The sequence below is a fragment of the Pongo pygmaeus genome, chromosome 17 (assembly GCF_028885625.2).
Source record: "Pongo pygmaeus isolate AG05252 chromosome 17, NHGRI_mPonPyg2-v2.0_pri, whole genome shotgun sequence".
In the NCBI taxonomy this organism is placed as follows: Eukaryota; Metazoa; Chordata; class Mammalia; order Primates; family Hominidae; genus Pongo; species Pongo pygmaeus.
This window is the reverse complement of record NC_072390.2, coordinates 61,134,615-61,160,552: the sequence shown is the minus strand read 5'-3', so window position 1 is coordinate 61,160,552 and position 25,938 is coordinate 61,134,615. Positions and strand designations below refer to the sequence as shown.

The following is a 25,938-nucleotide window of genomic DNA, read 5'->3' as shown; positions in this document are numbered from 1 at the left end:
CTTGTCCTTACAGCCTCACCACCTAGTTCGAGGAAACCTTAAGCACCTTACACAAGTGCCATGATGAGCAATAGAGATTCCTCAGGCTATTGGTGTCCAGGGAAGTAGACAGTTGTAAGTCTTGGAGCATAATCACTGAGTCTTCTTCACAGATTCCCTGCCAAACCTCTGCTAAAATCTGTGAGATTTGGGTTGGCAGGGAGATTGTAGAGGGGAGGTGACCCTTCTGTCAGTTCCAGAAGGATGTGTGCATGCTGGAGACCAGAGGGCAGGGACACATAGCCAGGAGAGGGCCTGAATCAATCTATCTTTACTGGGAGGTTGCAGAGAGAAGAGTGATGCCATCTGGGCTGCCCATGAGGGGACAGGCAGCCACACCTGTGTCCTCAGATGGAGGTTCACCCTGGAGGCAGTCGTGGATGCAGCTTGAGGCAAGCATGCCAACCCTCAGCTACCTTCATTTAACCATGTGACAAACTCTTATTGAGCACCCACAAGGGCCAGGCCCTAATCTGACTTCTGGGGACCCAACAATCAATAAAACAGAGACCCTGCCCTCATGGCACCTACATTCTGACATCACTGACCCCAAGGCATCTCTGGACACTCAGTGTGTGAGGACAAAAACCCTCTTGTACTTGAACAGAGCTTTATGGGGTGAAAGCATTCCATACCCATGTTCTCAATAGGTCTTTGCAATCCTACTCCTACCCCATGAAATAGAGGGGGTGCAAATTCACACCTCTGTATCATGGATAAGGCAAACAAAAACCCAGAAAAGTTACATGACACATCAAAGGCCCACTGCACTGCCCCAGGATGTCTTGTCCTTATTAGGCCTGGCTGGTATTCCAGACTAATTGATTTCTCCATCTCATTTAGCCTCCTGTTCTCTACCTTCATCCCCAACTCTTATTGGCAATTTTAGAAGCTGCTCCTTGCGCTCTGCAAGCATCTGCCTCTACAGGTGGTTCCAATGCGCAGCCAAAGCTGAAAACCATTGGCAATCTTTAAATAATACTAACGTCTGGGTCCCACTCCCAGAGATTCTATTGTAATTAATCTAGTGTAAGGCCAGGACAGTAAGATCACATGCACGCTTGTGTACACATGCACACACGCACACCACACACACCTGGAAGGACAAAAACATCTCTCTCTGGGACAACCTCTGGTAGGGCCAATGTCTTCCTCTCTGCAGCCCCTCTCACTCCCTATGCTCCCACTCTTGAAGCCTTTTAAGGCTGCCCAGTCAGCCTTACCTGCAACACTTCCAGCCAAAATACAGTCCAGCTTGCAGGCCAACTCCCCAGGGATGGAACAGTCACTGCTTGCTTCACCAGACAGTTCAGCTAGAAAATCCATCTTCATATTTATGTTATTGAAGCATCCCTCCTTTGGTAGTCCTAATGGAGTCAAACAGAAAATTTCAGGAGTGGTCAGGACTCTTGGTTTTATGTACCTGAAACCCAATCCTAAGCTGGCTCTAGCAAAAGGGAATATATTGGCTCCCAGAACTTGGAAGTCTTGGGTGGCTCTAGCCGAGACTTGGCTGTCTCCAGAGGCTCCCGTGGTCTCAGTATGTCTCCTTCTCTCTTCTCCTCTCAACCCTGTTTCCTCCCATGTGTCAACTTTGTTTTAGTACAGACTCTCTCCATTGTGGAAGTTGGCTGCTCGCAGCTCCAATCTCACACCATTCCAGCTTAATAGCTTCCATGGAAGGGAAGAGAGCATCTCCCTGCTTAAGTTCCATACACAGATCCTCTAGGAGGATTCTGGGGAGGATTCTGATTGGCCAGGCCCAGGACTCTCAGCTCCATCCAACCCACATGGTAGGGGCTCCTTATGTCTTTTACATAAGACAGTAAAATCCAAATGCCCACTAGAAGCCCAACTATGCTCCTAGGATTCCTCCATGGCCATCACATGCCACTGTAGTTCTTGTCTCGAGACTAAACATCTGTTTATTCTGCAGCTCCTTGAACAATGTGACATTGAATCTTCCCTGCATCCTGCCCCTTTCCCTCTCGGTACAACCTGTATCACTCATTCATTGCCCTCTGCAGATGCCATGCCCAGGATGAAGGCAAGATTTCAAGGGGGAACTGCTCCCTCCTCTCCTGTCTTGCCTTTCAAACTACGACCCATGCCTCTTAAGCCCACAGTAGCTTTGCTGGTGGCCCCTTTATGCTGGTGACTTCCCTGTGCTTCTTCCTTTGCGTGACTACTGAGAGCCTTCCTCCAGTAGGGCTTGTCCCTGGGTGTGCTGGCCCCACGGGAGATCTGTTAGATGGGGCTCATCAAGTTTACCTGCCCTGAATATTCAAGTTCCTACTCCTCTTTCATCTGTTCCTTCCCAGCAACCTGTGAACAAAGTTGAGAATCATGCCTTCTACATTTCTATCAAGCCGCTTCATGTGGGAAAGAAAGCAAGGTGAAAATATGCTGATTGAAACTTCCTCTCAAAAGACCACCGATGTGACTAGCAACATGTGCTTCTAACCTACCTAAATGTCCTTTCTTACAAACCTTACTTCTCTACCTTATCCTTAGGACCACTAGGAAAGAATTCATTTCAATCCATGTAGGACACCCCACCCACATCATCTCTCATACCTCCTACTTGAGTCCATCGCAGTGATATGCAGGTTCCCAGTGTTCCCTGCCTCCCTCACTGATGCTGACAAACCATTTCCCTAACCACACCCAGGATCCCTCTTTGAATTCACCAGTACCTGTTTGCAGAACATACCATTGCCTCCCATGGGAAAGCAGAAGGCAGTGGTACAACTTCCCTTGCTGTGATGGCTTTGGGTCTCTGGGCTAGAATCTGTCCTGGGCTGCAGAACCCCTCCCTACTGCAGAAAGATGCACTCTCTGTGGATGTCTTCCTCTATCAGAGGCTGCCTGTCTCTTTGCCTAGATTCACTCTACTTGTTTCAGGTAGCAGAGATTTCTCCTTGAGAAAAGTTACAAAGGCGAAAGGGTGGCTGAGGGGCTGGGATTGGTGCTACGTTGAGCCACAGGTATGGCCATCTCTCCTCTTCGTTATTTTTATCATGTCTCTGAGATAAAGGCACAGAAACCCAGCTACCCCTTTGGATCCAGAATCCCAGACCATCAGTCATTCAGTTACTGCAGCAAGGGGTCTATGTCTGGGGACACTCAGTCAGACACTTACTGTGTCCTCCAGGGTGCCAGTTCCATCCCTGGTCTGGTCCCTGGGGAGTGAGCCTGGATCACATGCCACACTCCCTCAGTGTCTTGGCTTAGGGGGATCAGGTTGCAATTTTAATTAGGGTGGTTGGATAGACATCTCTGAGACATGACTTTTGAGTAAGGACGAGAAGGAGGTGAGTCAGTGAGCCAAGCCACTATGGGTAGGGGAGGGAGAGGGAAAGAGGGAAGGACTCCAGGCAGAAGGACAGCATTGCAGAGCTCTAGGGAGGAGCACACCTAAGTGCTCTGGGTGCAGCTAGGAGGCAGAGTGGCTGAAGTGAGAAAGAGAGAAAGTACCAGGACACGAGGTACCTCCTCTTACCCCATGGTACTTTGGCTCTTTTTTGCAGGGTTATCTATCACATTCTGTCATATGGTACAGTCCGTGTTTGTGTCTGGGGCTAGAGATTGAGTTCTAGTGTCACCCAGGGTCTAGTCCAGTCCTGGCACTTGGCACCTACTTAACCAGTGTTGGAGGAGTGCACACCCGTGTGGACATGATTGAGCGAATAGCAGGGTGAGGTGGAATGACACCAAGACAAGATGCAAGCGAGACTGCTTGCTGGAGCAAGTGCAAGGATCTTCGGGGGAGCTTTGCCTGCCTGGGTCTTTCCCCTTTGCTTTTGCACTGGGCCCCACTTCTTCTCCCTTCTCAGCACCAATCTCCAGTTTGCATCTCGGCCCTGTAGCTGAATGTTCAGCCCCACCTCCTGCTGCATTCCCAGTGGCTCCCATATTTGCCTGCAAAGAGGTTGCTACTATAAATAAAATGAGAGCATTCACTGTAGCCCCAGAACCTGGGCAGATTCTACCTGCAACGCCTCAATCGTGGTGATTTTAACCTGCCTCCCCCACCCCCAGGCTGTAGCCTAAGATCAAATGAAGGACCAGAGGCCGTGGCCCTCTTGCTCCCGCCCTGATGACGGGCGCTGCTTCCCCTGTGCTGACCCTCCCCCACCTCCTCCATTACAGCCTACGAGATCGTCATAGAAACGGGCAACGGAGGCGAAACCAGGGAGAACGTCTGGCTCATCCTGGAGGGCAGGAAGAACCGATCCAAAGAGTTTCTCGTGGAAAATTCTTCTAGGCAGCGGGCCTTTAGGAAGTAGGAAGGGGAGGCCCATGGGAAGTGGTGGGGGGTGGGTAGGTAAGGGAGGACCCCAAGAATCTCCCTCTTGGGTGGGAGCCATAGGTACACAAATGGGCCTAACCAGCAAGTACTTACTGAGCACCTACCGTGTGCCAATCCTGTGCAGCCACCCAGGGGCTAAACAGGCAATGGTGAAAGGGAAACCATGGGACTGCATTTAATGGGAGCCCACCCTGTGGATGGACAGTGCTACTCAGTCCAAACATTGCCCCACGTCTACGTAGAGAAGGACCACACCTCCTTCCATCAGAGCCACCTCTGAACTGCTCGGATGCCCACTTCATCTCCTCACTCTCTCCAGGACTGCTGAGACAGCCTCCACCTCCCCCTTAACTGCTACATCTTTCTCTTAGTCCATTCTGACTGCTATAACAGAATACCTCAGACTGGTAGCTTAGAAACAACAGAAATGTATTTCTCACAGTTCTAGAGGCTGGGAGTCCAGGACCAAGGCACCAGCAAATCTGGTGTCTGGTGAGGGCCCGCCCCCTGGTTCATAGCCAGCCATCTTCTCACTGTGTCCTCACATGGCAGAAGGGGGAGGGAGCTCTCCAGGGCCCCTTTTATAAGGGCATGAATCTCATTCATGAGGGCTCAGCTCTCATGACCCCATCACCTCTCAAAGACCCTACCTCCAAATACCATCACACTGGAGAATAGGTTTCAACATATAAATTTGGGGGAACTGGGGCATAGACATTCCATTTATAACAACCTTTTCTTCAAATCTCTACATCAGGATGAAGTCTGGACACCTTAGACTGGCACTTACAGACCCCCACAGACTGCCTGCACCCCTACCTTCTCCATTAGCTTTTCCCTCCCTGAACCCAAACTTCACCCAAGCCAGCATTCCCCCAGAAATATCTGTACCTCCACACCCCACTATTCCCACCAATGACTTTGCTAAGACATGCCTGTTACAGGGAACTCTTCCCTTCCCCTCCTCCCTCTGCTCTCCAAGTCTCACCACCCTCCCCATCTCCATCCTGCATAATGATGTCACCATTCTTTGGTGCTGAGTGCCATGAGCTCCTGCTTGCCATCCCATCCCTGTTCCCTGGCCCAGTGCTTGGAATGCAGCAGGCCCCCGACAAATGCTTACCTTCTTCAGTGGGCAAAGGCAGCTCATGGACCACACTTTTGTTTCCTGCAGGGGGACCACAGACACGTTTGAGTTTGACAGCATCTACTTGGGGGACATTGCCTCCCTCTGTGTGGGCCACCTTGCCAGGGAAGACCGGTTCATCCCCAAGAGGGAACTTGTCTGGCATGTCAAGACCATCACCATCACCGAGATGGAGTACGGCAATGTGTATGTACTGAGCCTCTCCCCAAGGAAGCGCCACTCCCTCAGCATGGGGCAGGGACTGAGCTGGACCATGGGCAAGAGAGCAGGGTGTGATGAGGTGTCTTCTTCAAGGTCAAGATTACCCCATTCAGGAGGTCTAGAAGGCAGGAAGGGAAGAGACAGCTGTATGGTTCTGAAGCTATCTGGATTGTGCATCTACTGTCAGAGGCAGGGGAGTAGGCCAGATGACCTAGGGTGCATCTAGTCTTTGAATCCAGGGATGCTTCCTTGGAAGGATACTGAGAAAGTCAAACAGTGCCAGAGAGCAGAGACTTTCCTTGCCTTCCCCTTCCCTCAATCTAAAATGACAAAGAAACACAGTGTTGAAGCCTGCTGTTTACACGGTCATAGTGAAAACACACCATCCATGTGGGCAGAGTAGGGACCGGAGACAAGCTAGGGTAATCCAATGGTCCATCTGCCTTATAGTACCCCAGATAAGGGGCTTTGCATTCTCCCATCAGAGCCTTCTGGAGACTCAGGCATTTCTGGAAGATTAAGGGTCTTAGTTACCTGGGTAACATAATCACAGTCATCAATTTGTCTAATTAAAACCCCTTGGTAACCAAGCTGGAAGCCAGGAAGAGCCCTGAGGCTCTGGAAGGCAGGAAAGGTGCTGAGAAGGAGCCAGGGGAGGGTGGAAAGGGAATCCAAGGTCAAGGTTTGCCAAAGGGTAAGTGAAAGCTGAGTACACAGCTCACAGGGCCAGAACCACCGTGGACCCTCCCACATCTGCACCTCTCCCTGGGGCTGGCCCTGCTCATACCGCACCCTAGAGCCTTCCCTGCACAAGGAAAGGTAGCCCCTGTCTGCACAGAAGTGGCAGCCAGGCTGGACCCAGGCAGAGCCCTTGGCTATGGGCTCTGGCCCTCAGGAGCCCAAGCTTCTCAAAGCCACATTTGTCCAACCTGCAGCTCCCTGGATTTGGCTCCCCCAGACCAAGCAACTCCTTGGGAATTTGGCAGAAGAGGTTCTGACCTCTGCTCAGACTGCCATAACAAAATATCAGAGAGTGGGTGGCTTAAACAATAGAAAGCTATTTCACATGGCTTTGGAGTCTGGAAATCTGAGATCACGGTTCTAGCATGGTGGACTCTCTAGCATGGTCTGGGAGGTTCTAGCATGGTCTGGGAGGACTCTCTTTCTGTCCTGCACATGGCCACCTTCTCTCTGTGTCCTCACGTGGCAGAGAGAGAGAGCTCTGGTTTCTCTTTCTCTTTGTGTAAGGGCACTAATTCCATCATGAGGGCCCCACCCTCATGACCTTATCTAAACCTAATTATCTCTTAAAGTCCCCCATCTCCAAATACCATTGCATTGGGGGTTCCAGCTTCAACGTATAAATTTGGGGAGATACAATTCTGTTCATAGCAACTTCCCTCTTGAGCTACAGCATTATTTGCTGCTCTTTTAGAGAAAGCCCAACTCAAGTACAATCAATCCTGTAGGAGTTGCTCTATGTGGCTGCTAGGACCAGTACTGATGAGAACTTGACAGCTGGGAGACTATCCCAGAAAAGTGAATGACTCACCGAGCAAGTCAGGGCCAGGCCTAAGCCCTTTCCATGGCTCGGTACTACATCTCATCCACAAGGACTGTGTCTGCTGATACTGCTCCTCTGCAAACCTCCCAAAATAAACAAAACAAAACAAAATAAAATAGTCACCCTCACATTACCCTTAAACCCACAATGTTAGCCGAGACAGAGTTCTCAGCACCACCTGGCACCTTCCTGTCTTAGGAGGAAAGGAAGGCAAAGGCCCAGCTGTAAGCTTCCTGACCTACAGTCCTGGGCCGGAGTTGTAGAATTTTCCATCCTGCGGAAGAAGAAGCCTCTCTTAATTGAAGCATCTTTCCCTCCAGCCTCAGGAATGCAGCCTGTCTTTGGTTGTCACCAGGGCTGGAGGGGAAGGAAGAGATATCTGTGGGGAAGGGGCTCTTCCTGAAGTGAAGGGGTTGCAGGGGGTCCAGGCCTCTGGATACTAGCGCTGTCACCTGGTCAACTGTGTGGCCTCCAACAGTTACCCATCACCTCCTTGTGCTTCACGCTGCCCTTTAGGAGGAGGGCTGGATGCTCTATAGGGTCTAGGGTAGAGGGACAATGGCAGGGGTGTCAGCCTAGGAGCTCTCTGAAGTCATGCCCTAGCTCACCCCTGCCTGCCTGCGGTTCTCAAGCCTGTGGTCTCTGCCAGATGAAAACCTGTCACCTGCAGTTCTCAAGCCTGCGGTCTCTGCTGGATGAAAACCTGTCGCCTGCAGAAATACCACCTTCGTCCAGAAGGGGGACTTTGCAGGCATGTTTAATCGTGGTGACAATTCACATGGCCTCATTCTAGAAGGCACCTACATTCTGTATTATAAAACCACTTGCTTAACACTGTGTGTAACATCCACAATTCCTTTCCTGCCACCATGTTAGCCATATTTGGAGTTCCATGAATTACAAATGAATTTAATCTCAATATCTCATATACACAATAACTCCAAATGTCCATCTCACAGCTATTTCCATTCTGATCCCTCTTTTGCAGTGTGCTGTTGACCTTCCTGACCAGTTCTCATTCATTACTAATAGCCTCAGGATTTGGGTGAAAGGTCATACAAAAAGACCTTATTTTTTAACTGAAAACACCTTTATTGTTTATCCCAGTAGCATATCTAATACACAACCATAAAAATTCAAATAATACAGAAACGTACGTAAAAGAAAGTAAAAATTCCCTACAGCCCTGCCCATCAGAGGTGGCCACCATTATGAGCATTTTGGTGACCCCATTCTCTCTGGGATTTTTCTAATACACAGTGTTCACAGATGTGTGCTTATACATAGTTTTGAATATGTATCACTTCTTTCTGCTCATTTTTCTCTGCTTTTGCCTTTACTCTGGCTGGACACCTTCCCCCCCTTCTAGCAGGAGCAGTCTGCTGCGTGTCCTTCCAAAGCCAGAGCTTTGTGTAAGTCTGCAGGGCCCACATTTTGGTGATCCTATAATTATGTCTATCAGAAAACATTTCCTTATATCTACACCAGGGAATATTTTTCAGCCATCAAAAATAATGAATTAAATACATACCAGATGACTTGGAGCAATTCCCAGGAAGTATTATTGAGTGAGAAAAGCGAGACACAGGAAAACATGTCTTATGTGATGCCGTTTTGTGAAGGGAACACTGACATCCCCATATGTCTATGTACACGTGGGTCTGTGCAGGGTTGGGTGAAATGGAGGGAAATTTGGCAGGCTACACCCTCAACTGTTACATGGGTTATCTGAGGAGAAGGATGCTGAAGTGAGAAGAAGGAGAAAGAGAGAGAGCCAAGCAAAGAGGGAGCAAAAAAAGTACGTTTAGAAAAGTATGTATATGATCAGATGATTTTTGTATTTATATAGAATTATGCATATTAGTGGGCATATGCATAAAGAAATACATTTTAAGAGAATTTTAAAACAATGCAAGTATATCCTCCTCTAAGAAATTGTAGTATGTAACAACAATCCAAATTTATCAAGTGATAAATTGGGGGAAGAAGGATCTCAAAACAGAATAAGGATTTCCTGCAAATGTCTTTAAATGGCTTATTCTTCAGGGCCAGGCAGGCTCTGGCTCTGGGTCACCTTAAGCGGTGACTTTTCTTCTTCAAGTCTCAGTTCCTCCTCCTATGAAATGGGAGGATGATGCCCAGGGTTGTTGTGGGAGCTAATGAGATTCAAGAATGCAAACTCCTGGAGTTGTGTAAGCAGGCAAAAAACCAAAAGTGGTTTTTTTTTTTTTCTGTTAAGAATGTTCATCTAAAATAGGGTTTGATTTTGCACCATTGGGCACACCTTTTCAGTGTTGCATTCCTGAAGTTGTTAGCCAGCACCAAGACTGCTTGTTTTCAAAGGTGTTATCATATTAGCAATTTGGAGTGGGAAGAAACCATAGCAATTGTTCAGTCCAAACCTCCGGCTTCTACAATGGGAAAATCAAGATCTGGGTAGGAGATGTGACTTGTCCAAGGTCACGCAGGTGGTAGGTGGCAGGGCTGGGGCAGACCATGCCTTCTCACGTACTGTGCAGCATTTTCCCACTATGCTGTCTGGCTTTTTCCTTTATAATTCCTGAACCCACTGTCATTACCCAGAGGCTAAAATTGGGGATGTGCAAGAGAAGGTTTGGGAGGACTTCTTGGTCCAAGACCATTCTCTTGGCTCTAGACTTGCTTCTGCTTGTGATGGCTTCTTCAGTAGAGGACTTTCTCTTTCCCCTTGTACTCTGCAGTCCATGAACACACACACACACACACACAGACACACACACACACACATATATACACAAACTCTTAGTTCAACTCAGCCAAGTGTAAGGGATTTGGGAGCATACATTTAATATTTATATTTCCACTTGATTTTGCCTAAAATTGTCACTCTGGATTCAGCAACTCCCTCTAAAGGTGACAACACCAGGTACAAAAATTAACCAGTCCCTTTAAGGGAGCAAGAGTATCTGCAGATGGGAGTGAGCTTGGAAAAGAGCAGGTGACAGGTGAGAAAAGAAAGCACAGCTGTGTGCAGTGACTCACACCTGTAATCCTAGTGCTTTGGGAGGCCAGCGCAGGAGGACTGCTTGAGGCCAGAAATTTAAGATTAGCCTGGGAAGCATGGTGAGACCCTATCTCTACAAAAATATATTTTTTTAATTAGCTGGGCATGATAATGCATGCTCATAGTCCCAGCTGCTCAGGAGGCTGAGGCAGGAGGATGACTTGAGACCAGGAGTTCGAGGTTATAGTGAGCTATGATCATGCCATTGCAGTCCAACCTGGGTAGCAAATTGATACCCTGTCTCTAAAGAAAATAGAAATTAAAAATACATAAAAATGAATAAAGGAAAACACAAGGAAGAGGAGAGTCAGATCATGAGGAGTTTTGCAGACCACTGTAAAGTCTTTGGCTTTTACTTGACATGGGAAGCCACTGGAGGGTTCTAAGCAGGGGAAGGACATACTTGGGCTTACATCTCAATAGGATCACATGGCTGCTGCATAGAGAATTGACCACAGGTAGCAAAAAGCTAAAAGACCAGTTAGGAGGCTCTTGATAATTTCCAAATAGGAGATGATGGTGACTTAGACCCAAGTAGCAGCAGGGCAGATAGATACTAGACAGTTTTCAAGTGGGCTGGTTCTGGATATATCTTACAAATAGGGTCGGCCGGGCGCAGTGGCTCACACCTGTAATCCCAGCACTTTGGGAGCCCGAGGCAGGTGAATCATGAGGTCAGGAGTTCCAGACCAGCCTGGCCAAGATGGTGAGAAAAAAAAAAATTAGAGTCAACAGGATTTGCTTATGGATTGGCCATGGAGTATGAGGGGCAAAAAAGAAGCAGAAGAATCAAGAAGCAACTGGAAGAATAGAGATGCCCATCCACGGTGAATTTTAAGTTAAACAAGAATCCATACTCATGTTTAAACCAACATTTCCAGCTCCAATATTCCATCACCTTGGGAAGGGATCATTTATAGATGAGCAAGGGGATCTGGGGAGGGAGTAGCCTCGGCTGCGATCTGCTTAGCCCCTACCCCTCCACTCTCCCACCTCTCTGCCAGGTACTTCTTTAACTGCGACTGCCTCATTCCCCTCAAGAGGAAGAGGAAGTACTTCAAGGTATTTGAGGTTACCAAGATGACAGAGAGCTTTGCCAGCAAGGTCCAGAGCCTGGTGCCCGTCAAGTACGAAGTCATCGTGACAACAGGCTATGAGTCAGGGGCAGGCACCGACGCCAACGTCTTCGTGACCATCTTTGGGGCCAACGGAGACACAGGCAAGCGGGAGCTGAAGCAGAAAATGCGCAACCTCTTTGAGCGGGGCAGCACAGATCGCTTCTTCCTGGAGACGCTGGAGCTGGGCGAGCTGCGCAAGGTGCGCCTGGAGCACGACAGCAGTGGCTACTGCTCAGGCTGGCTGGTGGAGAAGGTGGAGGTCACCAACACGAGCACCGGCGTGGCCACCATCTTCAACTGCGGCAGGTGGCTGGACAAGAAGCAGGGGGATGGACTCACCTGGAGAGACCTCTTCCCTTCCGTCTGAGGGGCTAGAGCCCCCACCCTCTCACTGAGATGCCCCAATCTCACATTTGTGCCCTCCACCTTGGCGGTCAGCAGCCCTTCAAAGCCTCTAGCATTGGCACTGGGGGCCAGTAGGCCACTGAGAACTTCATGGGGTCCTGCTCCCCACCCTACCCCCAGTTTATTGAACCTACAGTGATAATAATTAGCATGTGTCGTAATCTGTGGCTGCCCAAAAATAACTTTTTGTATTTCCTTTTTCTGTAATAACAGTAGTGACCAGGCTGGGACTTGCTGCAGAGTGTGGATGAGAAATTGAGTCTTCACCCAAGGGATAGAAGTGGAGAAGGAGGGGCCATCAAGATGGTGTATTTTAAGCAAAAACTAATTAACACTTTTCCCCAAAAAAGCTGGGCTAATTAAATTATTACCAACCATATCCTATAAAGAACTCATCTTAGCATCTGCTTGCTAAGAAATGTATACTTTTCCCCAGTTTCAATAAATCCAGTGGCAAATGGAGAAAAACCTCAGCAGGAAGCGTTTTGCAGGGGGATTTATGAGCCTGTGAAAAGTAGATAATTCTTTCCATCACTTTACAGAGAACGCATTGTCAAGTGCCTGCTGGTTATCCCACCCTGTGCTAACACAGTCAGGACTGGACACAAAGGTGATAGGGATGGCACCTGCAACAGCCTGGTCACTGGCACTCTGAGGCCGGGAGAGAAAGCAGGGTCATTGAGGTTATTTGGTGATTATCACCTGTGGCTCTCTGTGGGCGAGGTTTGGACTGAGAGCTGAGAGGGGCTTGGGAATAAAGTGAAGACCTGGTCTCTACCCTCAAGGGGAATGTGACCTTGATGGAGAGGCAGCAGGAGAACTGTACATTTGAGTACCCACACAGATTCACACATGCACACACACTCTCCCCGATTGGCAGTCACAAAGTTACAGCAAGACTTCGCAGAGCTCAGCACCTAACTTCTGATTTTCCTGTAGAGAAAAGGACAGCAACAAGGTGGGTCAGGCTGGAAAATATCCCTACAGGAGGGCACCCCAGGACCAGTGTTTCTGCCACTTTGCTGTCCCTGCACCCTCTGTCCCAGAAAGGTCTAAACTCACAGTGAGGCTTCAGGACCCTGAGGCAAGTTCAGGCCCCTCTCGGAGATCTCTCGGAGAGAGGTTAAATGCACAGGCTCTGGGGGCAACCAGCCTGGGTTTAAATCCCCGTTCTGCCTCTTCGCAACCATGAGAACTTGGGCACGTTATTTTCTCTCTCTGGGCCTCAGTTTCCTTATCTGTAACACAGGGGGAATGATCATAATGCCCACCTTGATGAGGACTAAATGAGTTCGTGTGTATGTAGTTTAAATTCAGTGCCTACACCAGATAATGAGTATATCCACCAGGCTGAACACGCAGGACTGGGGGGAAGGGGAGGGGAAGATGGCATAATTAAACAGCTTTGTTTCCATCTCCTTCTGTGGAACTGGTTCTTCCCCTGTCCCTAGATGAAAATTTAGACAAGCCTCACAACTCCTGTGGACTCCAGTAGGTAATAAAAAGTCCAACAAACCCCTGCCCCCTACCTGGTTCTCCAAGTCCCTGAACCTGGGCCATCTCCATCTGGGCAAGTTGCCCACAGCTCTGTGCCCAGCAGGGTGGCTACCAGCAATGCCACACACACTGTCCTCTGTGCTGTCCTCTGCCAGGGCTGATCTGGCAGAAGTCTCCTTGCTACCCATCCACTCCTCCACCCTACCAGGCACTGCACTTCACATTCTTTTTTTATTATTATTTTTTGTTTTGTTTTTCGAGTCATGAAATCCATCTCCATTCTATAATTTAAATGTCCAGCCCCAATGTAAAGATTAAAACATCAAACTTAAAATTGAGCTTCCTGCCATCTCCTGGCTCAGTCCCATCACAGGTGGGCCCCACAGTGAGGGAGGGGTGTGAGTGTGTGTGCAGTGGTGTATTTTGTAGTGTGCAGGTATAGTGTGTGTCTGAATGTGTGCGTGTACACATTAGTGTATGTGTGGTGTGTGCCTGTATATGAATCACTGGGCATGTGTGCGTACATGAGCGTGGGTGTGTGTGGGGTGTATGTGTACATGTGAAGATGTGTGAGAGCATGTGTGTGCGTGCACATGAGTGTGTGTGCAGGTGTGTGTGCATGCATGTGAATATGTGTGCATGTGTGTACACAAGTGTGGGTGCGGTGTGTGCATGCAAGTGTATCTGGGTGTGTGAAGGTGTGTGTGTGTGAACACGAGTGCAGTGTGTGCATGCATGTGAATCTGTGTGCCTGTGTGTGTATACAAGTGCGTGATTGTGCTGTGCATGCTTGTGAATCTGTGTGTGTGTGTACATGAATGTGGGTGTGATGTGTGCGTGCATATGTGTGTATGTGAGTCAGCCTCCCATCTCTTCCCCTGCCTTGCCCTGTGCCTCCTCCTCCTGCCTCTTGGTGAGCCAGAGTTTCGGACTCCTGCGGGAGGAGGAGAGGTGAAGGCAGCAGGCAGCTTCCTGTCTGAGGGCTGCTATTGTGGCTAGTGTCTTTGTTTCCAGACCTGGCAGGTGTTTAGACTTTCACGAGCACTTGTGTGGGTTCACCCTCCACACTGTCCTCTTGTTTAGGATCTGAGACACTCCACAAGAGGCCCTCGGGCACCCTTCGCTCTGACACACTCCAGCCGTTCAGGCCACTCACCTCTCTGTGACCGGGGCCAGCCCATCTCGCCCCAGCCATGTCTCCAGAGCGGGCAGGCAACTTGTCTGTCGTGTGTGGATACACCCCATCTCACATAGCCCTGCTGAAGCCCCAGTCGCTTGCCTCGGATTCAAGGGCAGCCAGGAGGCAGGGCGCATGCTCAGCCCCACAGCAGGCCTTTCAGGATGTCCTGCCCTCGAATCCACTGCCTCCTCTCAGCCTCCCCGTTCCCTGTCAGGACCTGGAGAGGAGTGTGCAGCCCAGAGTCCAAACTGGTTCTCTGCCCTGTCCTTCTGGCAAGAGATACACAGGGCTGTCACTGCAGAGTGTGGCATCTGTGGGTGACTCGGCCACCGCAGGTATGGGAGGAACCCGTTACCATCCTGTTGCTGGTGTGTCCTGTTAATGTTGGCTTACCATCGATGGGGTAGTGCTGGCCTGGCTCAACAACATACCCCAGGACCTTAGCGAGCTTTCCGGCCATTCTTTACCTGCCCTACTGGCTCAGCTTTCCTCAGAGGACTTGGGATCTGAGGAAACTATTGCTTCGAGAGCTCCATTAAAACTCATTAATACCTTTGGTCCATTCCGGGGCACTTTCTTACCCATAGGCCTCCCCAACCCCTGCCCCCTACCTGGTTCTCCAAGTCCCTGAACCTGGGCCATCTCCATCTGGGCAAGTCGCCCACAGCTCTGTGCCCAGCAGGGTGGCCCCCAGCAATGCCACACACACTGTCCTCTGCTGTCCTCTGCCAGGGCTGATCTGTGCCTGAAGTCTCCTTGCTACCCATCCACTCCTCCACCCTACCAGGCACTGCACTTCACATTCTTTTTTTATTATCATTATTTGTTTTGTTTTTCGAGATGATGTCTCACTCTGTCACCCAGGCTGGAGTGCAGTGGCACGATCTCGGCTCACTGCAACCTCCACTTGCTGGGTTCGAGTGATTCTCATGTGTCAGCCTCCCGAACAGCTAGGATTACAGGCACATGCAACCATGCCCAGCTAATTTTTGTATTTTTAGTTGAGATGAGGTTTCACCATGTTGGCCAGCCTGGTCTCAAATTCCTGACCTCAGGTGATCCACCCACCTCAGCCTCCCAAAGTCCCCACTGCTGGCCCACATTCTTTTTTTTAATTGATGCACAATAATTATACACATCTGTGGGGTACATATGGTATTTTGATACATGTATATAATCTGTAATGATTAAATCAGGGTAATTGGCATATCCATCACCTCGAATGTTTATCATTTCCTTGTATTGGGAACATTTCAAATCTGCTGTTCCATCTAATTTGAAATATACAATAAATTATTGTTAACTAGAGTCACCCTACTGTGCTATAAAACTCTAGAACATATTCCTCCTATCTAACTGCATGTTTATACCCATGAATCAGCCTCTCTGTATTCCTCCCAACCCCATTCCCAGCTTCTGATAACTATCATTCTACTCTCTACCTCCATGAGAACAACTTTTTTATCTCCCACTTCTGAGTGAGATCATGACCTGCTGCTCTGCTGCTGAAGGGCAATGGCAGCAGTCCAGGGCAGGTGGCCCTCAGGTTCTGGGGAGCACACATTTCAGGTCCCTTTGTCCCCGGGGGAGACTCCTTGGCATGCTGCATCACCCATCCCCCAAGGTATAGGATACTACGTGGGCTAGAGTGCTGGGAACTTGGTCACACTCCTGGGTCCAGCCATTGTTGCAATGCTGCAGCCCTCTGGGTAGATGTGGGGGTTGTGGCTGGGTCTCCAGGGATGTGGAGATGCAGGGGTTGTTGGGCCCCGGGACAGGATATAGTCTGGTGGTGGCTGGGTTCTTAAGATGGTGCTGTGCTGCAGCTACTTTGATTTCAGGGGGTGTGTGGACCCGGCATGAACACGATCTCTGGAGAAATGGAATCGTGTGGGCTCCAGGCTCCATACTTGTCTCAGGGCCCATGAGGGCTAAAGGACTATCCCATGATGAGGACTGCAGGAGTCTGCAGTGTAATGTGGACCACTGGGGATCTCTTGCTTACCTTTTCCCCTCCTGGCTCTGAGCCAGTCCCTGCCCTCTCCTTCCATGCTTTAGAAGTTCTCTGTCACTTCCCTGCTGAATTCTAGTGTTCTCTCTTGGAAGCTCTATTTGATGTGTGGTTATCTACTCGCTGTTTTGGTTGTTCTTGGTGGAGGAGGCGAGTTCTGGACCCCTCTAGTCAGCCTTCTGGAAGCCCCTTTTCTTTGCATCACATTCTTTACATCTCAACTCAAGGCCTCCAATCACTCCAGGAAACATTTCCATTACCCCTCCCCCAAGACAGAGCTAGAAGCCCACCCACATCTATGAGAGGTATGTTGGAATTTTGTGTCTCCTCATGTGTCTTCCTAACTGGATTGTGAGTCCTTAAGAAGAAAAGCTAGGTCTCACTCATCTCTGTAACCCCAGTACTTAGCACAGGCCCCAGGGCATAGTGTGGGTACTAAGTGCATGTGTGGTGAATGGATGGATAGATAGATGAATGGATGGGTAGGTGGGTGGGTGGGGGGATTGGTGGATAGAGGGGTGGGTGGGTGGGTGGATGGATGGATGGGTGAATGGGTGGCTGGGTGGCTGACTGGCTTATTGGCTGACTGGTTGGCTGGATGGGTGAATGGATAAGTGGACAGATGGGTGAGAGGGTGGATGAATGAGTGGATGGGTGGATGGATAGATGGAGAGTTGGTGAGTGGATGGATGTGTGTAGGTAAATGAGTCTATTTCATGGCTTAGAATATTTTCTATGATGAGACTCATCCCAGCTCAAGGACTTGAGGAAGCCCAACCTCATCATCTGTGATCAGGATACTCTTCTCGATCCTTCAGCTATTGCCCAAGAGCCCCTTAGCCAGTCTGAGTCATTTCTCCAAAGACCTATTGCCTAACCTTCTAGCAGCCCAGCTCTCCTTTTAATGAAATTCCCAAGTTTGGGAACTTCAGATTTCAAGTCCTTCTTAGGGCATGTACATTGTGTATCGACAGACAGTGGCCCTGCGCTCACCCCTGAGGTGGATAGAAGAGAAGATTATTCAGGGGATCCACTGAAACCTTTGCCTCAGAGAGCTTCTGTATATTGTTGGGGCTGAGGAAGGACAACACCAGCAGTCCTGGTCCAGCCTAGAGTCATTCAGTAGAAGTTACCCCGGTCATTCAATCATATGTCAATGCTGGGGAAAAAGTGCCAAGCAAAAGAGATGAAAGTCCTGGATTTCATAGAGCTTATATTCTAACTGGGGGAAACAGATGTAAACAAACAAATAGATAAACTGTATGATATGTCATATGGAAACACATAATGAAGAAAAATAAAGTAGGGAAGAGAGACATGGGGGATGTTTGCAACTTTAAATAGGGTGGTGAAAACTTGACATTGAATAAATAAATCCCTAATGCAGATGAGATGATGCCATGCAGACATCTGAGGGGAAAGCATTCCAAGCAAATGGAACAGCAAAGATAAACCTGGAATGTTGTTGAAACTTCAGGGAGGCCACTGTAGCAGAAGCAGCATGAGCTCAAGCAAGCCAGTAAGAGATATGGTCAGAGCAGTGATGAGTCCTAGGGGACGTTGAAGGGACTTGAAGGTCTCTGGCACGTACTCTGAAAGAGATGGGTAGCTATTGGATGAGCAGAGAATGACATCATCTAACTTACATTTTAACTAGATCACTGGGGTTGCTATATTGAGGCTAGATTATAGGGTAGAAGCAGGAAATCTGCTGGGAAGCTACTGCAATAGCCCTAGCATGAGATGAGAGTGGCCCGGACCAGGTTGGTAGCAGTGAAAGTGCAGAGATCCTCTATATCCATAGAGGCAAAGCCTGTGACTGAGGGCTTTGCTCAGGGACTTAGGCATCTGTGGATTTTGATATCCACAGGAGTACTGGAACCAATTCCCCAAGGATATGGAGCGCTGACTGTAGTTCAGAGTGGTCAGATTCTGGATCTGTTTGGAAGGGAGAGCCACAGGCTATGTTGATGGATTGAATGCAAGATGTGAGACCAAGAAAAGAGTCAATGTTGACCAAAAAAAAAAATGTTACCCCTGTGCACCTGAAAGAATGGGGTTGTCATTTCTTGGGATGGAGAAGACTATGGGAATAACAGACGCTTTTGTCTTGCTTGACTATGCCGTTTTATTTTACGTGGTGAGGGGAGAGTGAGAGTTCATAGTAAGCTGTCTCTTGGACATCTAGGTAGAGCCATGGGTAGGCAGTTCCCACTAGGAGTCTGGTGTTCAGGGGAGAGATGGAGCATCTTTGGTGTCATAGTCTGAAGAAGGGACTCTCTCTCTGAGTCCTCCACTTCCTCTGTGCATCCCTGGACGTGCCTGGAGTAAAGCCAAAGGCCAAGAACTATGATTCAAAGACTGGGTCTTAGGGGAGCAGCCTGGGGTAAGAGTTGAGTGTTCTGGAGTCTGGGTTCAAATCCCAGCCTCACTTCCTAGCAGTGTACTTTGGGCAAGTTATGGAACTACCCTCTGCCTCCCTTTCCCCTGAAAATTGGAGATGATCCCAATGTCATGGAATTATTATAAGGATGAAAGAGGCAGTTCATGTAACTGGCTTAGCACAGTGTCTGGCACCCAATAAGGACTTAGGAAGTGTTAACGGTCATTATCAGTTTCAGCCCTACCACTTATTAGGTTTGTAACTCTGGTGACTAGATGCACTCTCACTTTTTTTCTTGTTCTGTCCCACTATGACTCCAACAAAGACAAAAATCTGAAACCTGAGACTTTCTCCTCTCCAAGAGATCCTGCTGTCTTTTGGAACCAGCTCAGCACTCTACAGGGAGAGGCTGCCAGGCTACTGCCAAGAAAACTTCAGCCTCAGAAGCAAGCTGATGAAACAGGGCTGCCCCAGGGCTAGATGATAAAGGTAAACACTGACTCCAGCATCCTGTTTCCTCTTCCCTGGTATTCCAGCCAGGGCCCTACTCCCCCTCCCCCCATACCTTAACCTTGTCTTTGCTGATGCCTCTAGCTCTCCCAAAGCTCTGGGCTTTTGACCTTGCAGCCTGCCCATGGCAGAAGGCTCCCTAGGAGGCTCCCCAGTCCAGGGAGATGACTGTAGTAACTGGTGAGACTGAATTCATCCTTCTTCCTATCTCTTCTGGAAAAATCCTGTGTGTGTGGCTTAATGTTTCCAGCTCATCGTGCAAATACCCTTACTCACAGCTGAGTATCTGCACTGAAAGCTCAGGCAAAGGAACACTGTAGCTTATCCTGGGCTGCTGGGTTTTGATCCCAAATGAGGCTACCAGTATATGTGGAAGAGAGCTTGAGGGCACTCCTTCAGTTCTAGGTCATTCACCAATGGGACTCTGCCCCCAGAGAGCTGAGTGCTTTGATGCCACTGCTATGGCCTCCTGCAGAATTGCCCCACCCTCTGTCCCCAAAGCTATATCCCCAGTCCATGCCAAAGGGCACCAGGGAAAATGGCCTCGCAGGCCTCTTAGGAGAGGCCAGTGCCTCCTGCCCCCAGATGAAGACTCACACAGAAATGTCTTTATGGAATTCCAGACACCTTTCCCACATCTGGGAAGCAAGCGTGGAGTGGGGTGCGTGCTGTGGCCTGAGAGCGCAGAGTGAAGGCTTTCACGTCCACTGCCAGCTGTGCGGCCCCACACTGCCGTCTTCCCCTGAGCCTACTGTCCCCAGGCCCAGGGCGTCAGATCCAGTTCTCCAGAGAGTAAATGTCTTTGGAATATGGAGTATGGGAGTACGTGAGTAGGTCCCTGGCTGGAGATGGGAAAGGAATCCCAGTCTCTAACTGCTCCTTAAACTTTCAATCCATCTTCTCATTTTCAGCTCCTTCATTGTACTCCACCCTTTAGAGATTTCTGGCGCTTCCAATTCTTAAGAAGCTTCCTTCACATTGACTTCTCAGCTGCAGGCTAAGAGGTGTCAGTTTTCTTCTCTCTGCTAATCGGTTTCGTCTCATCCATCCTCTTTCATCTTGCAACACTTTGTTGACATCTCTCATCGCCTAGACCCAGTGGATTTAAGTGTTTCTGATTCTTTTGTGGTTCTTTAAGAGGAGCTTCCAGAACAAATGAGTTTAATCTCTGAGTTTAAATGGAGCCATCTCCAGCTTTTAGTTGCTATGTCCTGGCTTTAGATAAATAAATAACTACAAATGTGTATATAAGGACACTTTATGTATTATCATAAGCTACCTCAAACCCTTACAGCCACAGATTCGGAAACGTACCTAAAAACACACCTCTGACACATCTTCCATTTTTAACACAGCAGTTGCTACTGGTTTATTCAAAGGAATTAGAATGTAATAATGAGCTTCAGGTAGCAGCGAGAAAGCAGAGACTACACTTCACCCAAGGGGAGCCTCCTGAAACCAGAGGCAGTCATGCTGTTTATGGAGATATGGGGGGGAACAAAGAAGGTGGGATGAGGCCCCTCGCCAGTGCAGCATTTCTGTGTTACAGGAGCAAGGACGGAGAATCAGAGAGGGTCTGTGACTTGCTGAGGGTCACACAGGGGCAAGGCTGGGCTTGATCCTGGCTGTCTGATGGGGGCCCTCCACACCCTGGGTGCCCGGATGGGACCCCGCGGGAGCAGGCCTTGGGGCAGCAGTGGAGGAAGTGGGAGCAGGTGTGTGGTTGGGGAGAGGAGAGAGGGAGGGGCCGGGAGTCTCATCAGCCAGATCCCAGCTCCATACTTTTACAGGATGAGATGGCTTTTTTGGGCTGGGCACTGATTTTCCCTAGGGGATGCTGGGGCCCTGGGCAAGCTCTATTGCTTGACGCATTCCAGTTGGCCCTCTGCCTCCCAGGCCATGCTAAGGCTGCAGGTGAAGGAGAGGGGAGAACCCCTTACAAGGGCCTGGGGAGAAGGGTCTGGAAAGGTGGCCTTCCTGCCACATTCTCTCCCCTGATCGCTGTGCCCAGCCTGGCTACTGCCCTCATCCCTGCTGTCTACTGTGAGGAAGGAATGATGGGTGCCTATGAGAAGCCTCCAGGAGGGGGACACCCTCCAAGTCTTACCCCATCCTACCCTGGCCTGAACTTTTCTTTTCTTTTTTTTTCTTTTTTTTTTTTTGAGACGGAATCTTGCTCTATTGCCCAGGCTGGAGTGCAGTGGCATGATCTCAGCTCACTGCAACCTCTGCTGCCTGGGTTCAAGCGATTTTCCTGCCTCACCCTCCCGAGTAGCTGGGATTATAGGCACGTGCCACCACGCCCAACTAATTTTTGTATTTTTAGTAGAGACGGGTTTCAGCATCTTGGCCAGGCTGGTCTTGAACTCCTGACCTCATGATCCACCCATCTCGGCCTCCCAGAGTGCTGGGATTTACAGGCATGAGCCACCGCGCCCAGCCTTTTTTTTGTTTCTGTTTTTTTGAGACAAGGTCTCCTCTATCACCCAGGCTGGAGTGCAGTGGCACCATCATAGCTCACTGCAACCTCGAACTCCTGGGCTCAAGCAATCCTCCTGCCTCAGCCTCCCAAGTAGCTAGGACTACAGGTGTACACCACTATGACCAGCTGATTTTTTTAAAAAAAATTATGTAGAGTCAGGGGTCTCACTGTGTTGCCCAGGCTGGTCTCAAACTCCTAGCCTCAAGTGTTCTTCCAGCAGCCTCCCAAAGCCCTGGGGTTATAGGCATGAGGGCTGAGATTACACTACACCTGGACAGGTTTTGCGTTTCAATAAGTCTTCATACTCGTGGCAGGGCAGAAAGCAGGGCTGGGACTAAGGTGAGGCAAGCAAAGGCCCAGGGTGCAAAACGTAAGGAGGCACCTAACCTCAAGCTCATGCAAGTGCAGGGCTGGTGCTTGAGAGTGAACTCCTCCTGTCCTGGCCCCAGCAGAAAGCTACTCTTCTACCTATAGCTGCCCCAGAGCTCTGTACCCCAACAGTCCTAATCCTGAGGCTGAGACCAGGCAGCTAGCATGGTGAGTGTGTATAGCTCCTTTTCTGGAAAAGGGCCTCCCTCAACCTATCTCACCCCAATACCCCTTCTGCTAACATCCTGTGGTCCAGGATAGACAGTTTGTGCTGAAATGCCACCTTTCCTCTGGCCAAGCCCCTCATTAGGGCTCAGGGTGAAGAAAACAATGGAAGGGGAGGGTTCCTTCCCCCCCCCAGCACCTCCCTTTCTTTTCCTGCAATCCTTGCAAGAGCAGCTCATTCCCTCCCCACACCCTCTTCAGTATTGACAGCTCACATGGCTCGAAAGTTCTTCCTTATAAGGATGGCTTTGTGAGTGACAAGGTTTTATATCAGCTCCTTCTTTCCTCCCCTGATTTAGACACAAGTCTGTATTAAAGAATGTTTGCAGAGAACAGTAATTATATTGCTTTGGAGTAACTGCTAAGAAAGTATTTCCAGATAAAAATCCCTCAGGGTCTACTTTAAAGAAGAGATAAGATTTATTTGCAATTAGCACAAGCTATTTACATACAAACTGTTGCACAAGTCTAAAAAACACTCTCACTTTTAAGTAGGTTAAACAAAAGCCTTCTAATGTTGTTTTCTTGGTTCTTTGGCCAAACAACCCTTTTCATCCAAAATTTTTGTACAAACAAACTCAGCTCAGTCCAGATACATCCTTTCTGGATATTGATTTGTGGGGTACAAATGGATGAGTTCGGACAGGGCTATGGGTGCCTTACTTCCTGAGGAACCCTGGTGTATCCATCCTGAACAGGCACTCCCATTACTCCCAGCCCCTTTTCAGAACCTGGCACCAGGCACCAACCACCCATAGACATCCCCAAATGCCCTGAGCAAGGGTAACATAAGGGAGTTTCAAGGAAACAGATAGGGCCATCTCAGCCTTGGACAAAGGGAGTAAATAGAGTCTCTAGGAAAGGAGGTTTTGGACAGAAGGGCCTGGAGAGAAAAGTACATTTGTCCTAAATTCAGAAGGTAGAAGGGGTAGTTTTGGTAAGGGCACCTGAATGGTGGTGCGGGGGATGTTGCTTATGAACTGGAGGGAAGATGGGTCTGTACTTCCAGCCTAGTGGCCTCAATGTGTCTTCTCTTCTAGAGTTTCCAACCGAATGCAGAAAAAAAATTGTTTTATCAGTGATTTGAGAAGTTTTGGTGCTAAGGCCTCAGCCACCAGCCCCCTGCTGGACAGGGACTGCTGGTGGCTGACCATGGCAGAAAGTGGCCAGAGGAGAAGGGTAGATATTGATAAGGTCTGGGAAACCATCTAGGAAAAGGAGAGGGAGGAGAGCCAAGAGGATCAAAGAGAAAGCCAACAGAAGGCAGGGTTTAAAAAAAATAAATATCGTCATCATCATAATAGCTAATATTTATATAATGCTCACTGTGTTCGAGATACATGTTAAGTGCTTACACATATTATGTTCATCAAATCCTCATAAAAGCCTATGTGGCAGATACCATTATTATCCCCATTTTATAGATGAAGGAGCCAAAGCACAGAGAGCTTAATTAACTTGCCCAAAGTCACACAGCAAGCAGCTAGCGCAGGAAGCTCAAGAGTGGGCTTTTCATCAAACGATATGTTCAGCGGAAGCTCCATATTTAAAACAGACCAAAGAGTAGCTGCTCTGACTGGTTGGAGGACCAGGGTGGAAATCCCAGGCCACTCAGTGGTGGGTAAGTGTGGGTGGAGACGTGTTATTTGCCAGGTTGAAGACTGCTGAATAGGGCATGTAACTGAGGGCCAAAGGGAGGGGGACAGGACAATGCCTGCAAGAGAAGGATCTTGTTTCCCACTTCCCAGGAGTGGGAGGGGCTTCCCATAGCCTGCAGAGCACTGGGGAGGAGAGAGAGCAAGGAGCCAGGTGTGAGGTTGCAGGTGGTAGGGAGGATGGGGGGAGCTGTAGGGAGAAAAGTGCTGGCTAGGAGGCACCCGAGAGTGTCTGGGAGTGAGATGAGGACAGATTCCACTCCTCCTTAGCCTGGGGGATCATTATGGTGACAGGAAGTCACAGGGCACATACCTGGATGTTTTCTGAGAACCTTTCTCCTGGGTGCTGCAATGGGAAAGGGGTGGGAGCAGAGTCTAGGAAGACTGAATATATTTTCATGTGTTGAGTGGACACAAAATCCAAGGAAAGAGAACTGCTCTCCTTGACCCTCTCCCTTCACCCCAAAAACAGCCCAGACCTTTCCACCAGGATCACCTCCATTGTAAATGTTAGCAGATTAAACAGACAAACGGATAACAGAGGGAGGTAGGAACTTGAAATAGAGACTTGTGGCATTTTAGAGCTGGAAGGAGCTTAGGCTACCATCTACACTGGCAGAGCCAGAGAAGAGAAATGTCATGCCACATTCACAGGCTGGCCGGGGGGGATCATGGATCAAACGAGACATAGAGAGAAAGGTATGGAAAACTCCAGATTTGGGTTCATCTCACTTGAACAAAAACTAAGAATCTAAACATTCATTAACCTAATGTAAACTATGGGCTTTATTTAATGCATCAATATTGGCCCATCAATCATAACAAATGCACCACATGCAAGATGTTAATAATAGGACAAACTGGTGTGGAGATGAGAGGGTAGATGGAAATCTTTGTATTTTATGCTTATTTTTCCGTAAACCTAAAACTGCCCTACAAAATAAAATATATTACTTTTTTTTTCAAAGTTCATTAATGTGGGTTCTGTTTGCAGTTTTTCATTCACTGACCCCACACTCTTTGGAGGGAAGATTCTAGACGATGCAAAGAGCATGTGAGAATGGGCTCTTATAAGGGAGTAGAAAATCAACCACCCATTGAAAATCAAGTTCCTTCTCTTTTGCAGAGAATCCGAGTAGCCCTCCAGTTCAAACACTCATTTGAAGATTGATCAAAAATGGGAACTTTCGACCAGGCATGGTGACTCACATCTGTAATCCCAGCACTTTGGGATTAAGCTGGGAGGATAACTTGAGCTCAAGAGTTTGAGACCAGCCTGGGCAATATAACAAAACCCTGTCTCTACAAAAAATTAAAAAAAAAAAAATTAGCCAGGCATGGTGGCATGCACCTGTGGTCCCAGCTACTTGGAAGGCTGAGGTGAAAGGATAGCTTGCACCCAGGAGGTTGAGGCTGCAGTGAGCCGTGATTGTGCCACTGCACTCCAGCCAAAAAAAAAAAAAAAAAAAAAAAATCCGCTTTACAATTCATACCTAAAGTTCAGGAAACAGGTCAATTAGATGATTGGTCCACAGTCATAGAACAGATTCTTTAAGATATAAAGAGATACAAGAAAGAAATAGATAAGAGACAAGAAGGGGGGGGAAGAAAAGGGTGAAAGAGGGGCAGAAAGGGAAGAGGAAAATAAGAGAAAAAGGAGAGAGAACGAGGCAAGTTGGTGAGAGCTAGATAGATAACTGATAGTGCCTCTTATCTTGGACAAAGACAGGGGCCTGGCGAGACTTCCTCCGACATGCCCTGGGTACGCACCAAAATAAACACCCAGCACGCGTAAGG

The 25,938-nt window shown here is 48.7% G+C and overlaps 1 protein-coding gene across 1 annotated transcript in view; it reads left to right on the top strand.

Annotated features, from left to right (window-relative positions):
• The window catches only part of LOXHD1 (lipoxygenase homology PLAT domains 1), a 181,203-nt gene extending 168,919 nt beyond the window's left edge, over positions 1-12,284 (top strand). The window contains exons 39-41 of the mRNA XM_054460472.1: positions 4,192-4,324; positions 5,526-5,684; positions 11,311-12,284. Coding sequence (XP_054316447.1) covers positions 4,192-4,324; positions 5,526-5,684; positions 11,311-11,791 — 773 coding nt within the window. The 3' untranslated portion in view covers positions 11,792-12,284. The remainder of the gene's footprint in view (positions 1-4,191; positions 4,325-5,525; positions 5,685-11,310) is intronic.
• The last annotated feature ends 13,654 nt before the right edge of the window (positions 12,285-25,938 follow it).